The 21,810-nt window shown below is 39.9% G+C and overlaps 1 protein-coding gene across 16 annotated transcripts in view; it reads left to right on the top strand.

The window, feature by feature from the left end:
* Positions 1-21,810, top strand: part of EIF4G3 (eukaryotic translation initiation factor 4 gamma 3) — a 313,469-nt gene that overhangs the window by 267,240 nt on the left and 24,419 nt on the right. For 15 of the 16 annotated variants that reach the window (XM_042998050.1, XM_042998046.1, XM_042998040.1 and 12 more), the window contains 8 exons: positions 122-226; positions 2,321-2,453; positions 5,422-5,516; positions 7,530-7,623; positions 9,011-9,128; positions 10,994-11,214; positions 12,921-13,039; positions 16,789-16,961. In XM_042998050.1, the coding sequence (XP_042853984.1) occupies positions 122-226; positions 2,321-2,453; positions 5,422-5,516; positions 7,530-7,623; positions 9,011-9,128; positions 10,994-11,214; positions 12,921-13,039; positions 16,789-16,961 (1,058 nt within the window). The remainder of the gene's footprint in view (positions 1-121; positions 227-2,320; positions 2,454-5,421; positions 5,517-7,529; positions 7,624-9,010; positions 9,129-10,993; positions 11,215-12,920; positions 13,040-16,788; positions 16,962-21,810) is intronic. The other variant, XM_042998035.1, reaches the window with a different exon arrangement.

Raw genomic sequence — 21,810 nt, 5'->3', positions numbered from 1 at the left:
AATTTGTACCACATTACCTTTTGTCTATAAGTTGTGTCCTTAGGCCATTTAAAAATTCTGTATGGTAAAATTACACTTGAATTCCTCACTCAGGAATACTAAATGGTTTTACCCCTTGCAGCCACGTATGGACCAGTATTTTAATCAGATGGAGAAAATTGTGAAAGAAAGAAAAACCTCATCTAGGATTCGATTCATGCTTCAGGATGTGATAGACCTAAGGCTGGTAAGTAAGAAAATATAAGCGAGCTACTCCAGTCTCTTTTAAGGAATTGGGTTGGAGAGTGTGTCCTAGTATTTACATAGGTAAAAACTTAATGCTGCAGGAGAGGCTCCCAGAACCTGAGCTGACACACTTCCCTGACATGGCTGTGTGAAAGGACACGAAGCATATATACCTGCCTGTTACATTTCTTCCCTCTAAGCTAATGTCAAACCACATTGCTGTTTTTAAATCCGCTACTCTGAATTCAAACTGGTCAATTAAATTTAGTCTTAGGCTACTAAATATTCAGGAGTCCTCATCTTCAACATGATTCCATTTCATTTCCCTGAGCCTTACATTTCTATTCTCTAAAATGGGGATGTTGCCTCCGTTGCACATGTGTGGTACAGATTCAGTGAGGTGATCGTGTCAAGTGCCCGGCTCATAGGAGATGTTGCTGTTTGTTCTCTGTTGTTTTTCCTGTGTATCCCCTTGTGCTCCTGCCGCTTCTCATTTCTCATAACAGGTGCAGTGTTTACCACTACCACCTCTTCTGTCTCTTTCTTATTTTAACTCCTGCAGGGAATATACTGCAGCTGACCCTAAACTAGAGAATGTGAATGCAGGTCCTATCCGTTCCCTGCCCTGTACTCAGACCAGATAGCATTGATGATGGTTCTTTATCTTGCTAAGGTTAAATGTGACCTCACGGTCCTTCTTATTACTGAAGCCACTACGAGCCGATCAGAATTTTGTGCCTATTTGCCATCCTCCCTTCTAGCACATGTAAACAAACGTAAATAAATATAAAAGACTTCTCCACCCATGCCTTCTACTACTTGTACTTCTATCAGTTGTCGGGATTATGGTGGGAAGGAAAGGGAGAAGTGTGATTGTATGGAGCAACTTGTCCTAAATAGGATCAAAGGCCAGAGAGATGGCACTTTTGTAGGATATCAGAACGATGAAAAATGCTAGTCGTCTTTGATTTAGAACCCCCATGGAATGTGATACGAACTAAGTACCAATAATTCAGATTAAGTCAAGGCCAGAGAGTCCTGAGCTTTCTTGATTCCTCTTCTGGTTCCTCTTTACAAATACACAAGATGATATTTTTGTAGTTAATTAATTTATTTTGAGATAGAGACAGCACAAGTCAGGGAGGGGCAGAGTGAGACAGGGAGGGAGGGAGAAAGAGAGGGAGAGAGAGAATGAGAATCCCAAGCAGGCTTTGTGCTGCCAGCACAGAGCCTGACATGGGGCTTGAATTCATGAAACTGAGATTATGACCTGAGCCAAAATAAAAGTCAGACACTTTAACCAAATGAGCCAACCAGGCGCCCCACAAGATGATTTTTAAAAAATACATTTGGGGGTGGGGCGCCTGGGTGGCTCAGTTGATTGAGCGTCCGACTTCGGCTCAGGTCGTGATCTCGCGGTCTGTGAGTTCGAGCCCCGCGTCGGGCTCTGTGCTGACAGCTCAGAGCCTGGGGCCTGCTTCTGATTCTGTGACTCCCTCTCTCTCTGACTCTCCCCCCATTCATGTTCTGTCTCTCTCTGTCTCAAAAATAAATAAACGTTAAAAAAATTTAAAAAAAAATACATTTGGAGGGTGCCTGGGTGGCTCAATCGGTTAAGCATCCGACTTTGGCTCAGGTCATGATCTCCCGGTCTGTGAGTTTGAGCCCCGCATCAGGCTCTGTGCTTGACAGCTCAGAGCTTGGATCCTACTTCAGATTCTGTGTCTTCCTCTCTCTGTCCCTCCTCTGCTCACACTCTGAATCAATCAGCCTCTCTCTCTCTCTCTCTCTCAAAAATAAATAAACATCTAAAAATATTTTTAAAAAAATACATTTGGGCCAGTCTTTCCCTCTAGCTTTTTATTCATTGGCTTTTGGAATACTCAGTATACAGTAGTTAAGGTTTATTGAGACAAACTTAATTCTTTATATCTAATCTCAGACTGCACGCAGTGCCATCTGTAAAACAGATGAAAAATGGTTGTAGTACAGATTTTTAAATGTATTTTACACTTTTCCAGCAGTGAGAAGTATAAAAAATTGTTACGTTCATGTTTTGTTTTCTGGTTGATAATGTTATTTTCTCCTTTTATAGTGCAACTGGGTATCTCGAAGAGCAGATCAAGGGCCTAAGACTATCGAACAGATTCACAAAGAGGCTAAAATAGAAGAACAAGAAGAGCAAAGGAAGGTCCAGCAGCTCATGACCAAAGAGAAGAGACGAACAGGTAAGGGGTGGAGTCCACTGGGATGTTAGGGAAACTTGGGAGACTGAGGGACAGATGTTTAAGAATTCTATATTCAGGTTTGAAGTGACATCAGAAAGAATAAACTGAACAATAGAGTGGTAATTGGTAAGTGAAGCAGTTTCTCCAAGAAGGCAGGACAAAGCATGGTTTCTTGGACTACTTTAACCAGTAATCAACAGGACTTTCTTGAGCATCTTCTCTGTGCTCAGTATTGGTGAGGGCTATAAGAAAAAGTAGAAAATGTAGTTTCTTTTCTCTGAAAGCTTACGGTTTATCCAGGAAGGCAAACTAATAACAGGCACATTTGTCAAGCAAGTAGGAGATATTATCAAGTATGAAATGTATTCTCAATGAATATTGTTAACATTCAGAGGAGGAGAAGAAAGATAGGAAGCTGGAAGAGATCTTTATTTGAGGAAGGCATCTTTGAACTGGGTCCTGGTGGATGGTAAATATTTGGGAAGGAAAGGAATAATCTTAGTCATGAAAGTAAAATAAACATATATTGTGAAGAGGCATAAACAAACCTGACTGAAGCAAAATTTAAGTGTTCGGAATCAGTGGGAAATGTTTGGAAGAATGGAGCCAGATTAAGAACTGATGTCTTTGACCTTAAAGTCCCATTGTAAGGTTTTGAAGAAAGGGGTAATGTCATGCTAGATGTACGTAAATAAAAGAAGTCTATTGCTTTTAACACGATGAGTCAAAGGGGAACACTGAACTCAGAAATGTCGCTCCTGCTGAAATCCTGGTAATAATAATTATTAAAAGGAAGAAATAGGAAAAAAATAATGAAAGATGAAATGGAAGACATTTTACACCCGAGAAAGTAGAAAATCCATTGACTGAGTTTAAGAACATGGAAGAGGAAACCTTTTTCAGAAGGGAAATGATCAGTGTTTATTTTGAGATGGCAGGAGGGTATCCGAGTAAGAATGCTTATCTGTCCAGTCTGCTGTTCAGTGAGCCGGAAGTTGCTGGATGATGTAGTAGTATTGTGGTCAAGAGCCTACTAGACTCTGGAGCCAGCTGTCTGGGTTTGCATTTCAGCTCCCCTACATCCTAGCCGCATGACCTTGCACAAGTCCCTTACTTAATGTGTAAAACGGATCTAATAGTGGTTACTAGGATTTGTGTGAGGGTGGCAAGACGTGTTGTGTGTCAAGGGTTCAGCTTAGCAACTGGTGCACACACCGTAGGGCTCATACTGAACATACGAGAGATGAATCCTCCAGGAAAGAAAGTGTACTTTTAAGTTCCATGGGACACCATGCTTCCTCACCTTCCTCACCCTAGTACATAGCACAGTGCCTTTCACGTAATGACTCTTATTTATTATTGAACTAGTTAGAGAACCCAGTCCATGGAAGATGTCTACAGAGGACCAAAGGAAGAAGAGGACTCTTGGGAAATTGACAGATAAAGAACAACTGCAGAGGAAGGAGCACTAGGGTATAAGAAACAAACAAGAAACAAGTTTGTTCATGCTCAGTAACATCAGATAGCACAGAGACAATCAAGTATGTGAGGATCAGAAAAGCTTTTAGGTAGACAATTGGGTGGTCTTTCTTTCAACACGTATAAGTGCCCATTGCTTAACAGGAGAGACAAAGTAAAGTCCCTTCCTTCGTGCAGCTTACATCATACCCGAGAGACAGAAAATAAATACTCAAATAAAATATGTAATTTTGTCCGATCACTTTTTCTAGAGAAAAAGATAAAGCAGAGAGGGAGAAAGCGGGTGATGCCAGGCTTGGTGGGTAAAGGTGCAATTTTATTTATTTTTTTTTTTAAATGTTTATTTTTGACAGCATGTGAATGGGGGAGGGGCAGAGAGAGAGGGATACAGAGGGTCCACAGCAGGCTGTGCACCCTCAGCACAGAGCCGGACATGGGGCCCAAACTCAACGAACCATGAGATCATGACCTCAGCCACGGATGCTTAACCAACTGAGCCGCTCAGGCACCTGAGGTGTAATTCTAAATAGGGTGGTTTGGGAGCCTGCTTAAGTTAGTGTTTGAGCAGAGACCAGAAGCAAGTATGAGGGAATGAAACCGTGGGCACATCTGGGGGAAGGTTTGTAGGCAAAGGGAATTGTAAGTAAAAGGCCCTTGAAATAGCATTTTCAGGGATCAGCAAGGAGGCCAGTGTGGCTTGAGCAGAGGGAGAGAGTAGTGGAGGATGGGGCCTGAGAGGCAGGAGTCCAGATTAATCAGAGTTTGGAGTCCATTTATGAGTAATTTGGGATTTTATCTGAGTGAGATGAAGAGAGGTAACAGAAGTGTTTTAAGCAGAGAAGTGATAGGACCTGACTTGTACTTTATTTGGCTCTTGCTGGCCGCTATGATGCAAACAGTTGAGGGTGAAAGCAGTGAAGCTAGTGAAGACGGTTTGATACTAATCGAGGAAATGTTGCTGGCGAAAACCAAAGTGGTAGTGTTGGTAGTAATAAGAAGAGCTAGATGCTGAGTATGTTGAACCGACAAGATTTACAGACAGATTGGGTGCCAAGTGTGAGAGAAACAGGAGTCAGGGTTTTCTGCCTGAACAGTTGATAGGTTGGAGAAGCAGGTTGGAGGGCGGGGGTGGTGATCCAAGTATACTGTGTCATTTAACACCATCAAGTGAAATAAACCTTCTAATAAATAATTTCCATCTGAAGTGTTAGCTAACTATGAACATTAGATCTGGCCCTCCTTTGTCTATCACCAAATCTCTATTCATGTTATCCGTTAATTTCCTCTCGGTGGGGCATGTTCTACAGTATTTCTATCCGATATGTTCATGTTGTAGGCATTAAAAAGACTGTCAGCAGTGCTTTAACAGTTTCTTTTGTCTTTTTCCTTGATTTTGATTGGAGCTGCTGAGTTGAAAATACTGCTCACTCTTTCATTGTCAAACTGACTTGAGTTTGTGGGAAACTGACTCACCCTGTTCTCCCTGCAGGTGTCCAGAGAGTGGATGAAGGTGGATGGAACACTGTACAGGGGGCCAAGAATAGTCGGGTACTAGACCCCTCAAAATTCCTTAAAATCACTAAGGTGAGTCTGACATTTATGACGCAACTTAACATCGACCTGAGAATGGGACTCTCAAAATTATTTCTTGCTTATGTAAAATAACTACATTGCAGAGTTCATGGGGGAGTGGTTTTTTTTTAAAGTAGATGCTTTGCTATATGACAGTATTTATCAGTGTATTCTTACGTACTTGTCCTGATGTTAGTCCTTTTTATTTCTTGGAGGGCTTACTAAGGGGGAAGAAACTAGTTTAATTCCTAAAGTTATCAGATGCTTAGTATAAGAGAGATGATAATAAAGATACTTCAGAAGCTGTAGTCCCTTATGATCTTTTATACAATGTATCCTTAGCCCTAGGGAAGAAGCATCTACCTGTTTAAGCCTAACTTGAAAGGAATTAACAGTTTGCCATACTCAAGGCCTAAAATAAATCAAGAGGACCCACTGCTAGAAATCATCCTGTGATAAAGATTTAATACATTCTGCTTTCCTGTCCCTTGAGAATCCATGGGTGGTAAGAGGAAAGGGTTTCTCCTGGCAGATGTTTTCAGCAGAAGTTGATCACCCTAAGTAGGGTGAAGAACTTGGAGAACATAGAGGAAGTGGCATTATCTTTTGTAAAAGGGGAAACTTCTACAGCCCAGTAGATTTATAAATCATTTACAAGTCTAATTTGAACCTTCCTTGTGGAATACACTTTCCATAGTTCTGAAAATTGGCAACCTGCTGGTAAGATACCAAAGACAATCTAAAGCTAACATGAAAACATCAAATGAAAGAAGATAACTGGCAGAAAGAAAAAGAGTTTGAGAAAATTGGAAGAAGATGGGCTGTCATTTGCGTCTTCATGTCAAAGTATTGCTTCAGCATAGAACATTTGCTGTCTAGATCTCTTTTGATTTTAATTAGCTAGGATCCTATTCTCTTAGGATTCTGGTACATTCTTCTAGTTGTTTATGTCTCAGGGCAGGAATTCCATCACTGAATACAGCTTGATTCCCATCCACTTCTTACGAGAGATGGTTTTAGCCAAAATCTTACACGTTTAGAGAATTCCTCCAGCGTCAGCCCCAACATCTTTGAAAATTATATCAATATTGAATAACGGTGTTTGTGTTTTTAAATACTAATACTGTTTCCACGCATGGATACTATAAAAAGAATAGTGCTGATATTAACCTACAACATTATTTCCTGAATATTTTGGAAGATTTTAAGTTGTTGTTTTAATAAATTTTGTGTATATTCAGACAGTTATCCTACAAGTACTGTACTTAAATATCATAGAAAATGTTCAAAACCATTCAACAAATGCATTGTTAACTGGGAGAGATTTGTGTGAAAGCATGTCATAGAGCTAGGCAGTGCTGTTAGAGTGTATTAACACTTCTGTTACAAAGAGCTACATTGTACCTTACTGTGGTATATGTTTTCTTATTAGTATTACATTGTAATTCTATCCACTTGTGCTAATGTTGTGTTCCCTGTAGAGCTGGACATCGTTATTAACTTCCCATCTAATACTATGTTCGCTTTTTTCTTATTCCCCCCCCCCCGCCCCTGTATTGAATGCTGCCACTCCACTTCTCCATCCTTAGCCCCCACCTATATCTGGCTTTGCTAAAATGTGAAATCTTTGTGCCTTCTGACCTGTTTTCTGACAATAATGTGAAGAAATGAAGGAGTTAATTTTGTAGTCTACACAATTTGTATATTCCTTTACTTCTTTTTTAAATCACTGGGCATTACTGGACAGGAGGAATGATTGGAAACTGCTTACATTTAGTCAAACGGCACACCATCTGAAGGCATTCTCCAGACCAGGGGTTCTAAACTACTCTGTGGAAGCTGGTTTCCAAGCAGGTTGTACAGGGAGCACCACTTGAATATGGACGGCTCCAGTTTATATTTCTTAAATTGGCATTCCAAGCACTGTTTTGTTGCTAAAGTTGGTTTTCACTGTACTGAAGGAAAAAGAAGATACAACATTCTAGAATGTTTCCTATAATTGGCTTGTGGTCACTTACATTACAGCCCACAATTGATGAGAAAATTCAGCTGGTACCTAAAGCACAGCTGGGCAGTTGGGGAAAGGGCAGCAGTGGTGGAGCAAAGGCAAGCGAGACCGGTAAGTGTGACGTGTCCCTTCTCGGGAACCTGGATGTGGTCTAGTAGTCACCGTCTAGTGCATTCCCACAGTCGTTTAATAATGGTTTTAGGAAAAGATCTATAGACAAAGCATGCCCAAACTTACTGGTGTCCCTCGCAATATGGATCTTCAGGTATTTTAAATATTTAGAGTTCTTTGAGTTCAATTAGGCTATTTAAGACTTTAACCTCCTAGGTACCTTTGTTGTTGTTGTTCATAAATTCAATATAATTAGAGAATTACTGGGATCGCAAATGAAGAGGGAAACTCGTTCTTCTGAGAAGAATTGGATAAGAGAGTTGTAAAAGAATTAGATTGAAATATTTTTCAAAATCTTTATCAAAAGTCAGACTTTCAGAGATTTGACCTTAGGACTCAAATGTTTAGACCATCACAAACACATCCTTTTTTTTCTTTTTTTTTTTTTAATGTTTGTTTATTTTTGAGAGTGAAAGAAGAGACAGAGTGCAAGCAGGGGAAGGGCACAGAGAGGGGGAGGTACAGAATTTGCAGCAGGCTCCAGGCTCTGAGCTGTCAGCAAGGACCCCGACGCGGGGCTCAAACGCATGAACTGGGAGATCATGACCTAAGATGAAGTCAGACACTTAACCACCCAGGCACCCCCACAGACACATCTTTTTAAAGCTGATGAAGTCCGGTAGAAAGTATAAAACGTTAACGTTTTATAAACGTTAGAAGAATAAAACTTCTACATTAACTTCCTTTCCATATTTCCCTTCTACTAAGTAATTTTGACCTCTGATTTTTTAATTTTTATTTCTTTATCAAGTTTATTTATTTATTTTGAGAGAGAGAGAGAGAGAGCCGGGGAGGGACAGAGAGAAAACCCCAAGCAGGCTCCGCACTGTCAGCACAGAGCTCAGTGTGGTGTTCAGTCCCACAAACCCTGAGATTATGACCTGAGCTGAAATCAAAAGTCAGACGCTTAACCGACTGAGCCATCCAGGCGCACCTTTATTAGTTAGCTTTTTTTTAAGTGCAATATTTTGTTTTGTTTTGTTTTGTTTTGTTTTGTTTTGTTTTTGCTTGCCTCCCTCCTTCCCTGTCTACCACTCCCACCCCCTTCCCTATCTAGGATAATTTAATTATGTTTTTAAAGCAGCAAATGGTTATAATGAACAAAGGTTTCAAAAAAAAAATTTTTTTGCAGACAAATTCCTTCTAACATTATACTCCTAAGAGTATAATTTGTGGAGGAGATTGGCATCACCTTGTTAAACTTGTTAGAAATACCTAGTCTCAAACAACACCCCCCCTTTCCTCCCTAGAGCGCCAGATGAATTAAAAGCTACATTGTAGTCATGTGATTTGTATTTTTTCCCCCCTCAATCCTCAACACCTATAGATGCCTTACGGTCAAGTGCTTCCAGTTTAAACAGATTCTCTGCTTTGCAACCTCCAGCACCCTCAGGGTCTACATCGTCTACGCCTTTAGAGTTTGATTCCCGACGGACCTTAACCAGGTATGGAGCCCACTCTCCATGTTAACTGAAGACTGACCTACTTGTGGATGTCTGTTCTCTCTCTCTCCTTCTCGCATTCTGTCTCTCTATTATTCTCTTTCTCTCTTTCACACACTCACACACACGCCCATATAAATTGTGATGGTCATCTCTGTGCATGGATTCCTTTTATCCCTAAGGTTGATTTTGTTTTTCTATTCCTTCTTTGATCTTCACGTTCTGTAATTTCCAAGATAAGAACATAATTGGGTGGTAGATTTGGGATGGGGTGGAAAGGAAGGGCAAGTTACCTGGCAAGTTTATAATAGTTTGTTTCTTTTTTTAAGAATTTTTTTTTTAATGTTTATTTTTGAGACAGAGCACAAGCAGGGGAGGGCAGAGAGAGACAGAGACGCAGAATCTGAAGCAGGCTCCAGGCTCCAAGCCATCAGCACAGAGCCCAACAAGGGGCTCAAACTCAAACTGTGAGATCATGACCTGAGCCAAAGTCGGACACTCAACTGACTGAGCCACCCAGGCGCCCCAGTATAATAGTTTGCTTCTTAAGAAAGTCAGACCCACCCAAACGCCCCTGGAGGCTGGTGGAGGGCTCGCTAAACTAATGCGTCAGGATGTTCTGGATTAACCTAACACTCCGAAGCATGTGAATTAAAGAGCATGACAGCCTACCCATATGTTTCTCTGTCATACCGTTCTTCAAGTTCTGTTTCAGGCTGTTCTTTGTTTCTCACTATTCTCTGTATTGTACTGTCTTTCTACCTTCTTTTTTGTAGGACTGATACAGTCAGGTGTTCTGTTGGTTGGTTTATAGGGAATGAAGACCTGTAGTATAATGACCGAGAACAAAATTTTTAGTTTTCATTTTCTTAAGATTTTATTTTTAATCTCTACACCCAGTGTGGGACTCGACCTTACAACCTTGAGATCAAGAGTCACATGCTTTACTGACTGAGCCAGCCAGGCACTCCTCAAAATTTTTGACATAAGCACTTTTAGAGCTGAAGTTGCTTTAAACTCTCAAACTTTCCTTTTTTGTTACTGTAGTCAATTTGGCCAGGTAGACTTTCTAACTATGTTGCTGTTCTCTTGGCTTCTACAGGAAAATATGCTTAGCACAGTTCAGCTTTTAGTGATGGCTCAGCTTGTCGTGAAGCAGCATTTGTGCTATTGATGGCTCTTTGCTCTGCCATAGATTTCCCCTGATGGCTCTGCTTTTTGAGTACTTGTGTATGTTCTTTCAGAGGTTAGACCACTGTCGTGCCTCTAGTCCTTTCTCCTCTCTTCCTTTTCATCTGCTGCTCCTGGCCTGCTATGGACCAAGGAACTACCTGCCCAACTGGTGGGAACTGTCTGAAAAGAAGCCTAGGGAGATAGGAAGATTCTCTCTTAAAGAAAGTATGTGACTTTGGCCACTCAAAAACTACTTCTGCTACGTGGTTCTCAAAATATTTTACTTACGTTTGAAGTTTCTGAATAAATACTGTATCATTGTCTAATTTCTAAGATAGTGATACCATGTCCGTTAGGTATTCTTTGTCTCTTTTGCTCTTTTAGCTCATACATTCGTCACTGTCGTCTTTATTAAAAGATTTAAAGAACTAAAATAAGGATTTGCCATTGCATTTTAAAACCTTAAGTGGTATCCCTTCAACATTCGTGAGAAAAGCTAAAACATACTTACCATTCTCTGAAAGCACCGATTTTACTTGTTTACATAATTATAGTTTGATGTAGAATTGGCGCCTCACATGCCTGAAGTCATGTGTGAAAAATTACATACCTGCAGGAAATCTTAATGTTATTTTATGATTTGAATGCATAGTGGATGGGGTGATCTTCTGAAGAAGTATGTTTTGTGTTTTAAGTCGTGGAAGCGTGGGCAGGGAGAAGAATGACAAGCCCCTGCCGTCTGCAGCAGCTCGTCCCAATACTTTCCTGAGAGGCGGCAGCAGCAAAGACCTGTTGGACAATCAGTCTCAAGAAGAGCAACGCAGGGAGATGCTAGAGACCGTGAAGCAGCTTACGGGAGGCATGGACGTGGAGAGGAGCAGCGCTGAGGCTGACCGAAACAAGGGCCGGGAGTCAGGTGAGTGACTTGGTACACACAGAAGGAAGATTCGGGCCTTAACTGTGGAATGAAAAGTGCGGAGGAGATTTTGCCCCTGTGTAGGTTTCAGAATCATTACATGGTAATAACATACCAGTATCTTAAAACGTAAAGGGCATCTTCATGGTTTTGTAACATAGGTTTCGTTTCCCAGGTTGTCCCTCTGTTCGTCAATTTGCAAGTTTCCCCCATTCTCTATTAAATGTGATGGTGATGAGGGTCTCTTGCTGTATATCAAGCCATCTGAATTTCTTAGCAGATTCGCACAGTAACCCCTTCCTGTGCATTAGAGTGCATGGGCTTTGTAGAGCCCTCAAATGTATGAAAATTCTGACATCCAAAGCAAACCAAAGAGAAAATATCAGGTTGTCTTTTGTTACCTTCATCTTGGTAGCATCTGTGGTCTTGGTACATGTGTAGCTTGTATATGATTAGAGGACCAACTCAGATAATGCTCTAAAAATTACCTCGTTTACATAACCTGTCTGCGTTTCTGTTTCTTCCTGTGTTATATGGGGATAGTAAATGTGCCCACCCTGTAGAGTTATCATGAAGATTAAATGAGAAGTCTATCCGGGTAAACACTTAGAACTTTATCTGATAAATACAGATTTTTCAAAAAGTACTAGAGGTCATGAGGGTAAAGATGATGAGAACAATGAGAAATAGTTTAAAGATAATTTTCAGCATCTTGAAAATACTAATCCTGAGGTAATACTGGTTGTTTATAACATCTTGATAGCTTTCAGATTTCTTTCACTGTTTAAATTGTGTCTCCTCCTCTAAATGGATTCAGAGGCAAATTGAAATGTCTTCTCCCAACTGATAGACCAGAATTTTTGACTTCAGGGACATGTGGCTTTCTGATCTGTGGTAGCTATTTGGGGAACATAACGAGATAGTGTATGAAAATATCTTGCGAGTAGTGAATAATGTGGCACAGCTGCCCTATGCATTTTTATCGTCTGGGTCATTCATTTATTCACCACATGCACACTGAACACCTGGTGACTTGTGGGCATTGGGTCTCTGCTTTCAGCCTTTAGTCTGCTGGGTCCAGAGGACTCCTATGACATAATTCCACAAAAGGTATTGTATATAAGTACAAACTGAGAAAAATGCCACGGAGGAAAGGAGCAGAGTTCTAAGAGGGTACTTAACAAAGGAACTATCTGGAATTGATACAGAGGGATATCAGGGAAGGCTTCCTCGGGTCTGATGAACCAGTAGGAGTTGAAATAGACTTATAGGAAGGGATGGGTATGGAGCAGAGAGAAAGAGCACTCCGGCCAGAAGGAGCATCATGACATGTTCAAGCAACTGCCAAAGGCCCGTGTGGTTGGAGCTCTGTGTGTGATTGTACAAGCTTCACGTGCTGTTCATCGCTGAAGCAGTGGAGAAGAATCCAAATGCAGAAAGGGACAAAAAAGCTCTAATTACAAAAGTTTACCGTACCCCTCTATTCTTTTCATTGTGGAATATGAAGTTACTGAGTGCCTATCTATTCTAAAAATAAATATTTCTCTTTTCTGCTTTTAGGTGTCTTGCTTTGTCAGATTTGTATCTATTTTAATGCTTTTATGGAAAAGTTGGTATAACAACAAATAAATATTGTCAACCATAATCCCCCATTTTAATTACAATTTTTGTCTGTTTTACTTCCTCACTTTTTTTAACCTCATTAGTAGCGAAGCCAGAAATTCCAGCAACAGCAGCCCCTGACAAGCCTGCGTTGTCAGAATTGGAGATGGAGAGGAAGTCTAAATCTATCATTGATGAGTTTCTACACATTAATGATTTTAAGGTAAATGAAGTTTCAGAAAAAGAAAGCAACAACACAAAGCCCCATGGCAGAGAGATACAGTAACTTGGCTCTGGTCTAAAGCACTTGTCACTAAGACTTGGAGTAATCCAGGTCCCATGCAGTTCGGTTTGCACAACTCGGATGTGCTCTTGCCAGCTTCTGTCTTTTAAATTGACGATGGAGTTCACAAGATCACAGGGCAGGAAGGGGGAATGGCTACCAGTCCATCCCCACAGTAGAAAAAAACCGCATTGACTTTGATGTTCATGAGCAAAAACCCACACATTATCATTTTTAGGCATTCTTATCTAGCTGTACATTACCTGTTATGATCTTCACAGTCCTTTTATGGTCATTCTTGTATTAACTTTAAACTATGGCTAACGTTACTTTTTATTTCATAAGTGGAAACCTGAGGCACCAAGGAGTAATCGCACTGCCAGGGCCAGACGGCCTAAGTGAGACATTCAAGACACAGCTTTGAATTTGCTGTTCTTTAACCCCAACTTTCTCTTTGATCTTCATTTTAAGATGGTAGTGAATAAAATAGACATCATGCCTGACTTCATGAGCCCTAGAGTCTAGTGGCAGAGACAGGTCATAAAGAGTTGACTCAAAAATGGGTATTTAAATTATAGTTATTGTAAATGCCAGTAGACCTCTAGGATGTTAGGAGAGATCATATAATAGGACCTAGCTTAGGGATCTGGAGTCAGCAGAGTCTTAATCTGTTAAATTATTTGTCAGCTACATTAACTACTTTTGCTTTAACATTATATTAATTCTCTCAAGCTTACTTGTTCTCTTGGCAGTGTAGTCATTATTTGCTTTCTGTACATAACAGTCACCGTGATTAACTGTAGCCCAGCTTTCTAAAACCCTCAAGCCTTTAAAAAATCGTCTAAAATTCAGAAGAAGTACTAAGAGGTTTTGATGATGAGCCAGTTAGTTGGAGAGGAAATATCAAGTCAATGAGCAACAAATACTTTGAAAGGAGAAAAGTATCACTCTGAGGAATGGGAGCCATAGGGGGGAAAAGACCTAAGTTCAACGGGAGGACTCTCTGAAAGATCTTAGCCCTAGGCCTGGCCTGTAGTATGGAAGAAACAGAGTCAGTTATGACTCAGGAATTTCAGTGTACTGGGTCCAAGGCGCATCTGCTGCAGAATGATGATAAGAAGCAAGTGACATTATCAGACATAGTGAGGGCTCCCTGTGTGCTAGGTGCCATTAGTTCATTTAATCCTCATAACGCCCTCTTGATTTTAATATTATTGTAATAGCTATTTTTATAGATAATGAAACTGAGATGCAAAGATGTTAAATAACTTGATCTGAGTCATGCTTCTGATAAGTGGCCAACTCAGGATTTAAAATTAGGCTTCTAAGGGTGCCCAGCTTGCTACGTCAGTAGAGCACATAACTTATGACCTCAGGGTTGTATGTGTGAGCCCCACATTGGGTATAGAGATTACTTAAAGAGAAAATCTTTAAAAAAAAAAAAAAAAAAAAAAAAACAACAATAAAAGTAAAATTAGGCTTCTAGCTTCAGAGCAGAGACTGTAATTTTATCTTATTACCTTTAAGGTTATTAGTGTGTTATGCTAAAGGCTTACAGAGCTCATCCTAAAGGAAAGGTTTTTCTAGCATTTTAGTAGGTGTTGTTATTATTAAAAATAATACAAATTAATATGTACTGAGCTTTTGTGTTTGGCAGTGTGCGAAGTCCCTTTTTATGTTCATTCCTCAAGTAACCTTATGACGGAAGTCAAGCCTGAGGGATTGTTACACTCCTGAATTCACATAGTAGCAAGTGGCAGGGCCAGGATTCAAACTTACATTTGTCCGATTCCACACCCTATGGTTTTTAGCCTCTGTGGTATATAGTTAGTGAGTACCTAAAATGTGCCAGCCACAATTTAGGAAACACTGCCTGGACATTGGATATGCTGTAGTCTATATAGTGAGCAACATAGTCTATTTCTGTGGGGCATTTGTGGAGCCTGTGTTCTAGTGGGAGATACAAAACTGCCCTAAAGATAGGTAATAAATAAACAACAAATACAAAAAGAAAAATAATGTTTCAGTGCAGAGAAGTAAAACTAGGTGATATGATAGCCGGTGACTGGGCAGTCACAGACTGTAGGAGGTGTCCATTCACCTGAATACTCAATGAAATAAGAATCAGCACGAGAAAATCAGGGAGAAGAGCAAGATGATGAATTGCTGTGACATTGAAAGCAGCATAATATAGTTCGTTGATAGCACATGCAGATTCAGTGAATAAATTCCCCTTGTAAGACACTTGATCACTTCAGGTTAAATACTGAAGATATATGCATTCATTTCCATGCTCTCCTGAAAAAGCTTTATAATGATGATGGTCTTTAAAATGAGGTAAAAATTCACAGGGATAAAGAGTAGAGGGAATAGACCGCACCAACACTCTGGAAGTTAGAAACTAGAAGGATGGGTGGTCATTTATTTAGCAGACTACGAATGCACATAAGGTGCAGATGGGACTGAAAACAGAAGGACCGATTGGTTTAAAAGTGTATATAAGACGGTTTTAAAAGACAACTGGGCCGAATGTTTCCAAAACTGTGAATGTTCTAAAAAGATGAAGAGAAAGGACTGATCTGGATTAAAGGAGTCTAAAAAGACATCATGCATCCTGACATGTGACGTCAGGTTTTCAGCTGGGTCCTAAACAACAACAAAAAACTATATTTTGGACATTTGGGGACAGTTGTGGAAATTTCAAATATGTACTGTTTATCAGATAATATTTTTATTGACATTGTGTTGGTATTAAGTTGTTTACGTATCTATGAAGAAAACTAACAATTGATGAATCTAAACTGAAGTGAAGTTACATACGTGTACATTGTACTATTCAATGTCTCTGTAGTTTGAAAGTTTTTCAGATAAAAAGTTCATGTGGGGGAGGCATTAAATAAAATAGCAGAGGAGAAATAAAGCAGCAGTGAGAAACCTACATGTGCTCTAGTCCCTTCTTCATTCAAGCAGCTGCTCTTCTCACATGCATCTTCCCTCTCAGAAGAGCTGCTCTCTTCAGAGGTTGAACCAAAGGATTTTGGATTCAGACAGAGTTGAGATAGGTGAGGGCAGGGAGGCACAGTGCTGTGTTGGTGATTCAGCAACCTTGGCTACCAGGCCTCAGAGATGTGGACCTAGCCAGATCACCCCATGGTAAGGACCATTTCATGAGCCCCACACCCCAAGAATTTCCTAAGAGGGTTTTAGCACTTAAGCTAAGTATACTAACTTTCATATGAAGGGAAGACCTTCCTCGTTGAAGATTTTGCAAATATTAACATACCCAGACAGAATTACCTCAGTTGCCACATTAAGTCATTTGGCATGTGATGATGAATTTCTGTTTCTTAATATACCATTTTCAGGTTTTTAAATGGTCATAAGATAGGTAAACATTTTGTAGAAAAACACACTTCGGCCCTTTGCGTGATTGTTGATAAATTGTGAAGCTAAACACATTACCCTTCTTAAGATCCTCTTTTCTTCTGTTTTTAAATATGGCTAATATTGCCCTTGTCAGCCTGCATTTTACTGAGCTAAATTAATGTTTTTTAAAAAATGTATGAATACTAGCTTGTTTGTGGAGCTTTCTGCTGACTTTGTCATAAGTAAAAGATTGTAAACTTATTTTAACACTTTGGTAATGGGATCCAGATATTAGACTAAGCTGTTATTTGCTATTTGAACAGGAAGCCATGCAGTGTGTAGAAGAGCTGAATGCCCAGGGCCTGCTACATGTGTTTGTGAGAATGGGAGTGGAGTCCACCCTGGAAAGGAGCCAGATCACCAGGGATCACATGGGCCAATTACTGTATCAGCTGGTGCAGTCAGAAAAACTCAGCAAACAGGACTTTTTCAAAGGGTCAGTATCCTCTTCAAGAGTGGTATTCAGTTACTAGGCTCTTGAGTAGTGGTTATTTTTAAAAGTACATATATTTTTAAGTATTTGTCTATTTCCATAGAGTAAAATTATGTCCACTGTAATTGGATAATTACAATTGTTGTATAATATACTGATAATTGCATAATATACTGATAGTGTGTTGGTGGGTATGATGGCATTTTGTAGATTGTGCTAGGGCATAAAGGTTATTTATCTCCTGGTTTTCCAAATCCTATTGTTTATACCTGTGTTAAGGTGTAAGTAAGGTAGTAGAGACCCCTTCACCTTGGGGAAACTCAGGCCCTCAGCAGCCCGTTTACCTGTAAATCCCTAGGTGTTCTTTAAGGAAAAAAACTTTAAAAAAAAAAAAAAAAAAAAAAAAGTTTATTTATTTTGAGAGAGAGCACACTCACAGGAGGGGTAGAGGGAGAGAGAGGGAATCTCAAGCAGGCTCCACACTGTAGACAACGGTGCCTGATGCAGGGCTCAAGCCCACAAAACACGAGATCATGACCTGAATTGAAATCAAGAGTCAGATGCTCAACCGACTAAGCCACCCAGACGCCCCATAGAAGCTTTTTTTATGTGAGAAAATTTCTGGAAAATCAACTTAAACTTAAAAGCCTTATCCTTTCAATAAACCCTGGTTATTTTGGCCAAGGGATGCTTATCTGTCCACTCTAGCCCCATAGCAGGACGTGTCACTCCAAGTTGTTAATGACTTAGTCTGTTCCGGGTTGGTTTCATTATGATTCCTGTTGATGGCTGCTTTGATGAAGTCTGGCTATCACTAGTGTTGTATCTTCATTAGATCAGGTTCTCATTTGTTTGTGATCATCCCATGTGTGTGAATTGGATTCTTTGTGGTACAGCCACAGAATCTTACCCAGGTTGAGATTCTGAAATCAAGGTTTAAGGTGAAAATTGCATATGGTAAAAAGTTTCTGTTTTAGGAGCTGTGTTATGTAAATATAAACATAGAAACACACCCAGCCCTGCCAGGTGCCCGCTCTCTTAATTGTTCAGGAACTAATATTTCTTGAAAGCAGGACGTCAGATTCTCCTCTCCAATCTCATACTTGACATATGTTCATTGGGTGCAATGACAGTAAGAATTCTACACTATTTATTTTTCTCTTTGTTGTTTTTTTTTTTTTTTAACTTTTTTTAATACTTATTTTTGAGGGGAAGGGGGAGCAGAGAGAGAGGGAGACACAGGTCCGAAGCCAGCTCTAGGCTTGAGCTGTCAGCACAGAGCCTGATGCAGGGCTCAAACCCACGAACCATGAGATCATGACCTGAGCCAAAAGTGGATGCTTAAGTGACTGAGCTACCCAGGCACCCCTTTATTTTTCTCTTTGTAAATCTTTTTTGCCAAGCTCATATTATATTCTTGAAAATTAAATGCACATGTGATAAACTGCCACTGTGTGTCTTTCGGGTATGGTCGACCCCTTAGAATAGCGTAATCATTAAATGCCACAGCTGAATATGTTCAGGAATGATTACTCTTTTGATTTTGTGAGGAATGGTAGTGTTTTCAAGGTCCTAGAATATACATACTTGCCCCTAGGATTATTACTAAGCTGTCTTTGAGTAATAAGGTAGATTTCTATGAATTCAGTGAATGACTAGATTTAGGCCATCTGACCCAGTTACCTTAGTAAGAAACTTCAGCAGAAGTTGCTGTGATTGTTGTCCTTTAAGGCCAAGATACGGGGAACCTAGGTGGCTCAGTTGGTTAAGCATCCGACTCTTTATCTCAGCTCAGGTCTTGATCTCAGGGTCATGAGTTTGAGCCCTGCATTGGGCTCTGTCCTGGCCATGAAGCCTACTTTAAAAAAAAAAAAAGAAGAAGGCCAAGATGGTTTCCCAGTTTTAAAAAGAGAAATCGAGTCGCTCCAGTAACCAGCCAGTGTAAACAGCAAGAGCAAATGAGGGTAACCACACCCTCACAAATAAATCTAAGTTCTGTTCCTAGCCAACTTGAAATCCTAGAAACTACATCTGAGGTCACAATTGTATTAATTTATAAATATTTGCTTCTTTCTCATCTATTAGGATATATTCATCAGATAATTTCAGAAATGAGAATGCTGGATTATTATTTAACCCTTTCTGCCTCTCTTCAGACTGTGCTCCTAAGTTTATTTCTGTCTAGAAAGACCCCAGGAAGTGCCGTCTGGCTTCATTGTCTTCATTGAACTTGAGAGGTAGTAGCTTGATTGCTAGGCTCCCTCAGACATTGGCATTTCTCTTTGGGCGATTCCCTGTGGGGGAAAAATGTCTACATTACTCAGACACCGGTGTCTACACTTTCATTGGTGGTGGCCCTGTTGCTGCTGCTGGCAATATAGCCACCACCTTTTATTTATAGTGAAAATGAGATGGACACTTCTGTGTCTCGGTATCTTACTATATCTTTCTCTATTCCGATTTCCTTCAATAGCTAGAGAGAATGCAGTGATTCCAGACCTCACTTTTGATACTTTGTTAGATCTAACCGCGCCATCCTTAGACCCAGACCCCTATGAAGACCCATGTTCCTTTAAGGCCTGGCAGTTTTTTTCTAAGATGAAAACAAATAGCCACTTGTCATCCACCAGGAGTTTCCTTGCAAATAGATCAAAGTTTCCTAATTACTTCTAAAGCCCAAATTATAAATAGTTCATACTGTCTAAAGAGGCCATTTCATTGGAGCCATGGAAATGCCCTAAGTTTTTCGTCTCTTTGGTCCCAATATCCAAAGACCTCTGTCCTTACATAGCATATGGGCAAACATCTAAGCTCAGCTTCCTTGGATGCTGCTACTGCTTAGATGCCAATTTCTGAGCAGTGGTTAAAGCTGTTCCTTCCCAGCTCCCCAAGCCAGAGTCGATGGAAAGTATAAGGCCTCCCTGTTTGCTGGGCACTGATCAGTCAACTATTAATCTGCCATTTCTCCTACAGAACTCTTCAAAGCATGCACTGCTACTAAATTCTAATACTAGACAGAAGTTTTAAATAGGCTTTCTAGCCAGGTTGTTTACTAGATAGTTTATCAACCCCAAGCATAGTAGTTGCCACATATAAAATATATCCCTACAAAGGCAACATCAAACCATCTTGAAATTTTCAGGACTTAAATCTAAATACTTTATGAGGCAAATCAGGTAGGTAGATAGATGCATTATTGTATAGGTAGATAGGTTTCAAACAGTGTTGATAAATTCATTTTATATCATGGCATTAGAAGACTTCTTTCTTAAAGCTATCTAGTAAAGATAGTTCACTATTAGCCATGGAATTTGGGATCACTGGAAGTGTAATAAACAAATGAAAATCAAGACAGTAAAAATTGGAGTTGTCAATAGACACAAAATATGGGCCCTTCAGGAAGCTTGACTTTGGAAGATATTTGTTGGAGAGAAAATTCTTATCTCCTCCTTGACTATCTTGGGGAACTTTTCCTGCCACTCAACAGCAATTCTACCCTGCTATTCAAAGCTTACACAGACATATAGACTAAGTTTCAGGTGCAAAATTGCAGAGGTGCAAAAAAACCCAAAAAATTGCTGACCTACTGGTTAATAGTGGAAATCAAGTTTGCTCACACAGGTAAGATCTAGCTTAAAAAATGTTTTCCATAGTGATCCTTTGAGTATGATACTAGAGTATAAGAAACTTTCATCATCATTTCATTTCTTTCTTTTACCTGGAATTAGATTCTGTTATGACCAGTCATAATAATACTTGATTAATCTGATTTTTAGATGTTCTCACTGTTTCTTGTTTATCTACATCAAGATTTACTTTTTTATTAAGTTATCACAGTGCAAAGTGTGGGAGATGCTACTGACAATACTCTTTGTTTCCAATTACAGAACATTATTTTGCTTTTTCAGCAGAGTTTTGATCAGAGCTTAAGTGAATTTAAAAAAAAACTTTTTTTTAACTACCATGTATCCCTTTAATTATGTTTTAGACAGGAACTCAATATATAAAGAAAATAAAAGTAGAGCCTCTGTAGTTGAGATGGAGGGAAGGATACCTAAAGTCCTACCTGTGGACCTCACCAAAGTTTACTCCATTTGGTGTAATGGTCACTACATACCAAGAAGCAAGGGTATGGTGTAGTTCTGTTTCATTCATTCATCTGGCAGAAAATGTGTATTATACAAGGTAGTGTTACAGGCTGTGTAATACTCCAAAGACAAAGATAGCTAGAAGTTTCTGTACACCATGGATTTTTCTTTTAAAATTGTACAAAAGAATTTAGGAACTGTAAACCTGAAAAGAAGCCTCTTACAAGCTTGTTCTACAGAAATCCTGTGTTCAGCCAAATACGGGTTTTTTATTTTTTAAGTTTATTTATTTTGAGAGAGAGCACGTATGTGCACAATAGTGAGGGAGCGGCAGAGAGAGAGAGACAGGGAGAGAGAGAGAATCCCAAGAAGGTTCTGCAGTGCTGAAACCCTGATGCAGGGCTCTAACTCACAAACTGCGAAATCATGACCTGAGCCGAAATCAAGAGTTGGACACTTAACAACTGAGCCACCCAGGTGCCCTCTCAGCCAAATATTTTTTCAGCAGTATGGATTTGACCAGTGATTGTGTTCTGCATACTGTCCCTTGATGACTGACTAATCAAGAACTAGAAAACCAAGGCAAGAATATGGTTGTCTTCTAGTTGTGATTTGAGATGAAAATAGCAGATCTACTGCTGAAAGACTGGATGGCTACAGTTGTCTCACGGGCTCATTAAGCAGCTTAATCTATGGCATTAAACCATGGAACATGAATTCACATTGTAGGATGATTAGCCCGGGAATTGTGGAGTCCGGCCAGA

The sequence above is a fragment of the Panthera tigris genome, chromosome C1, assembly GCF_018350195.1.
Source record: "Panthera tigris isolate Pti1 chromosome C1, P.tigris_Pti1_mat1.1, whole genome shotgun sequence".
In the NCBI taxonomy this organism is placed as follows: Eukaryota; Metazoa; Chordata; class Mammalia; order Carnivora; family Felidae; genus Panthera; species Panthera tigris.
The sequence above is the reverse complement of the archived record's forward strand: the minus strand, read 5'-3'. Positions and strand labels throughout refer to the sequence as shown.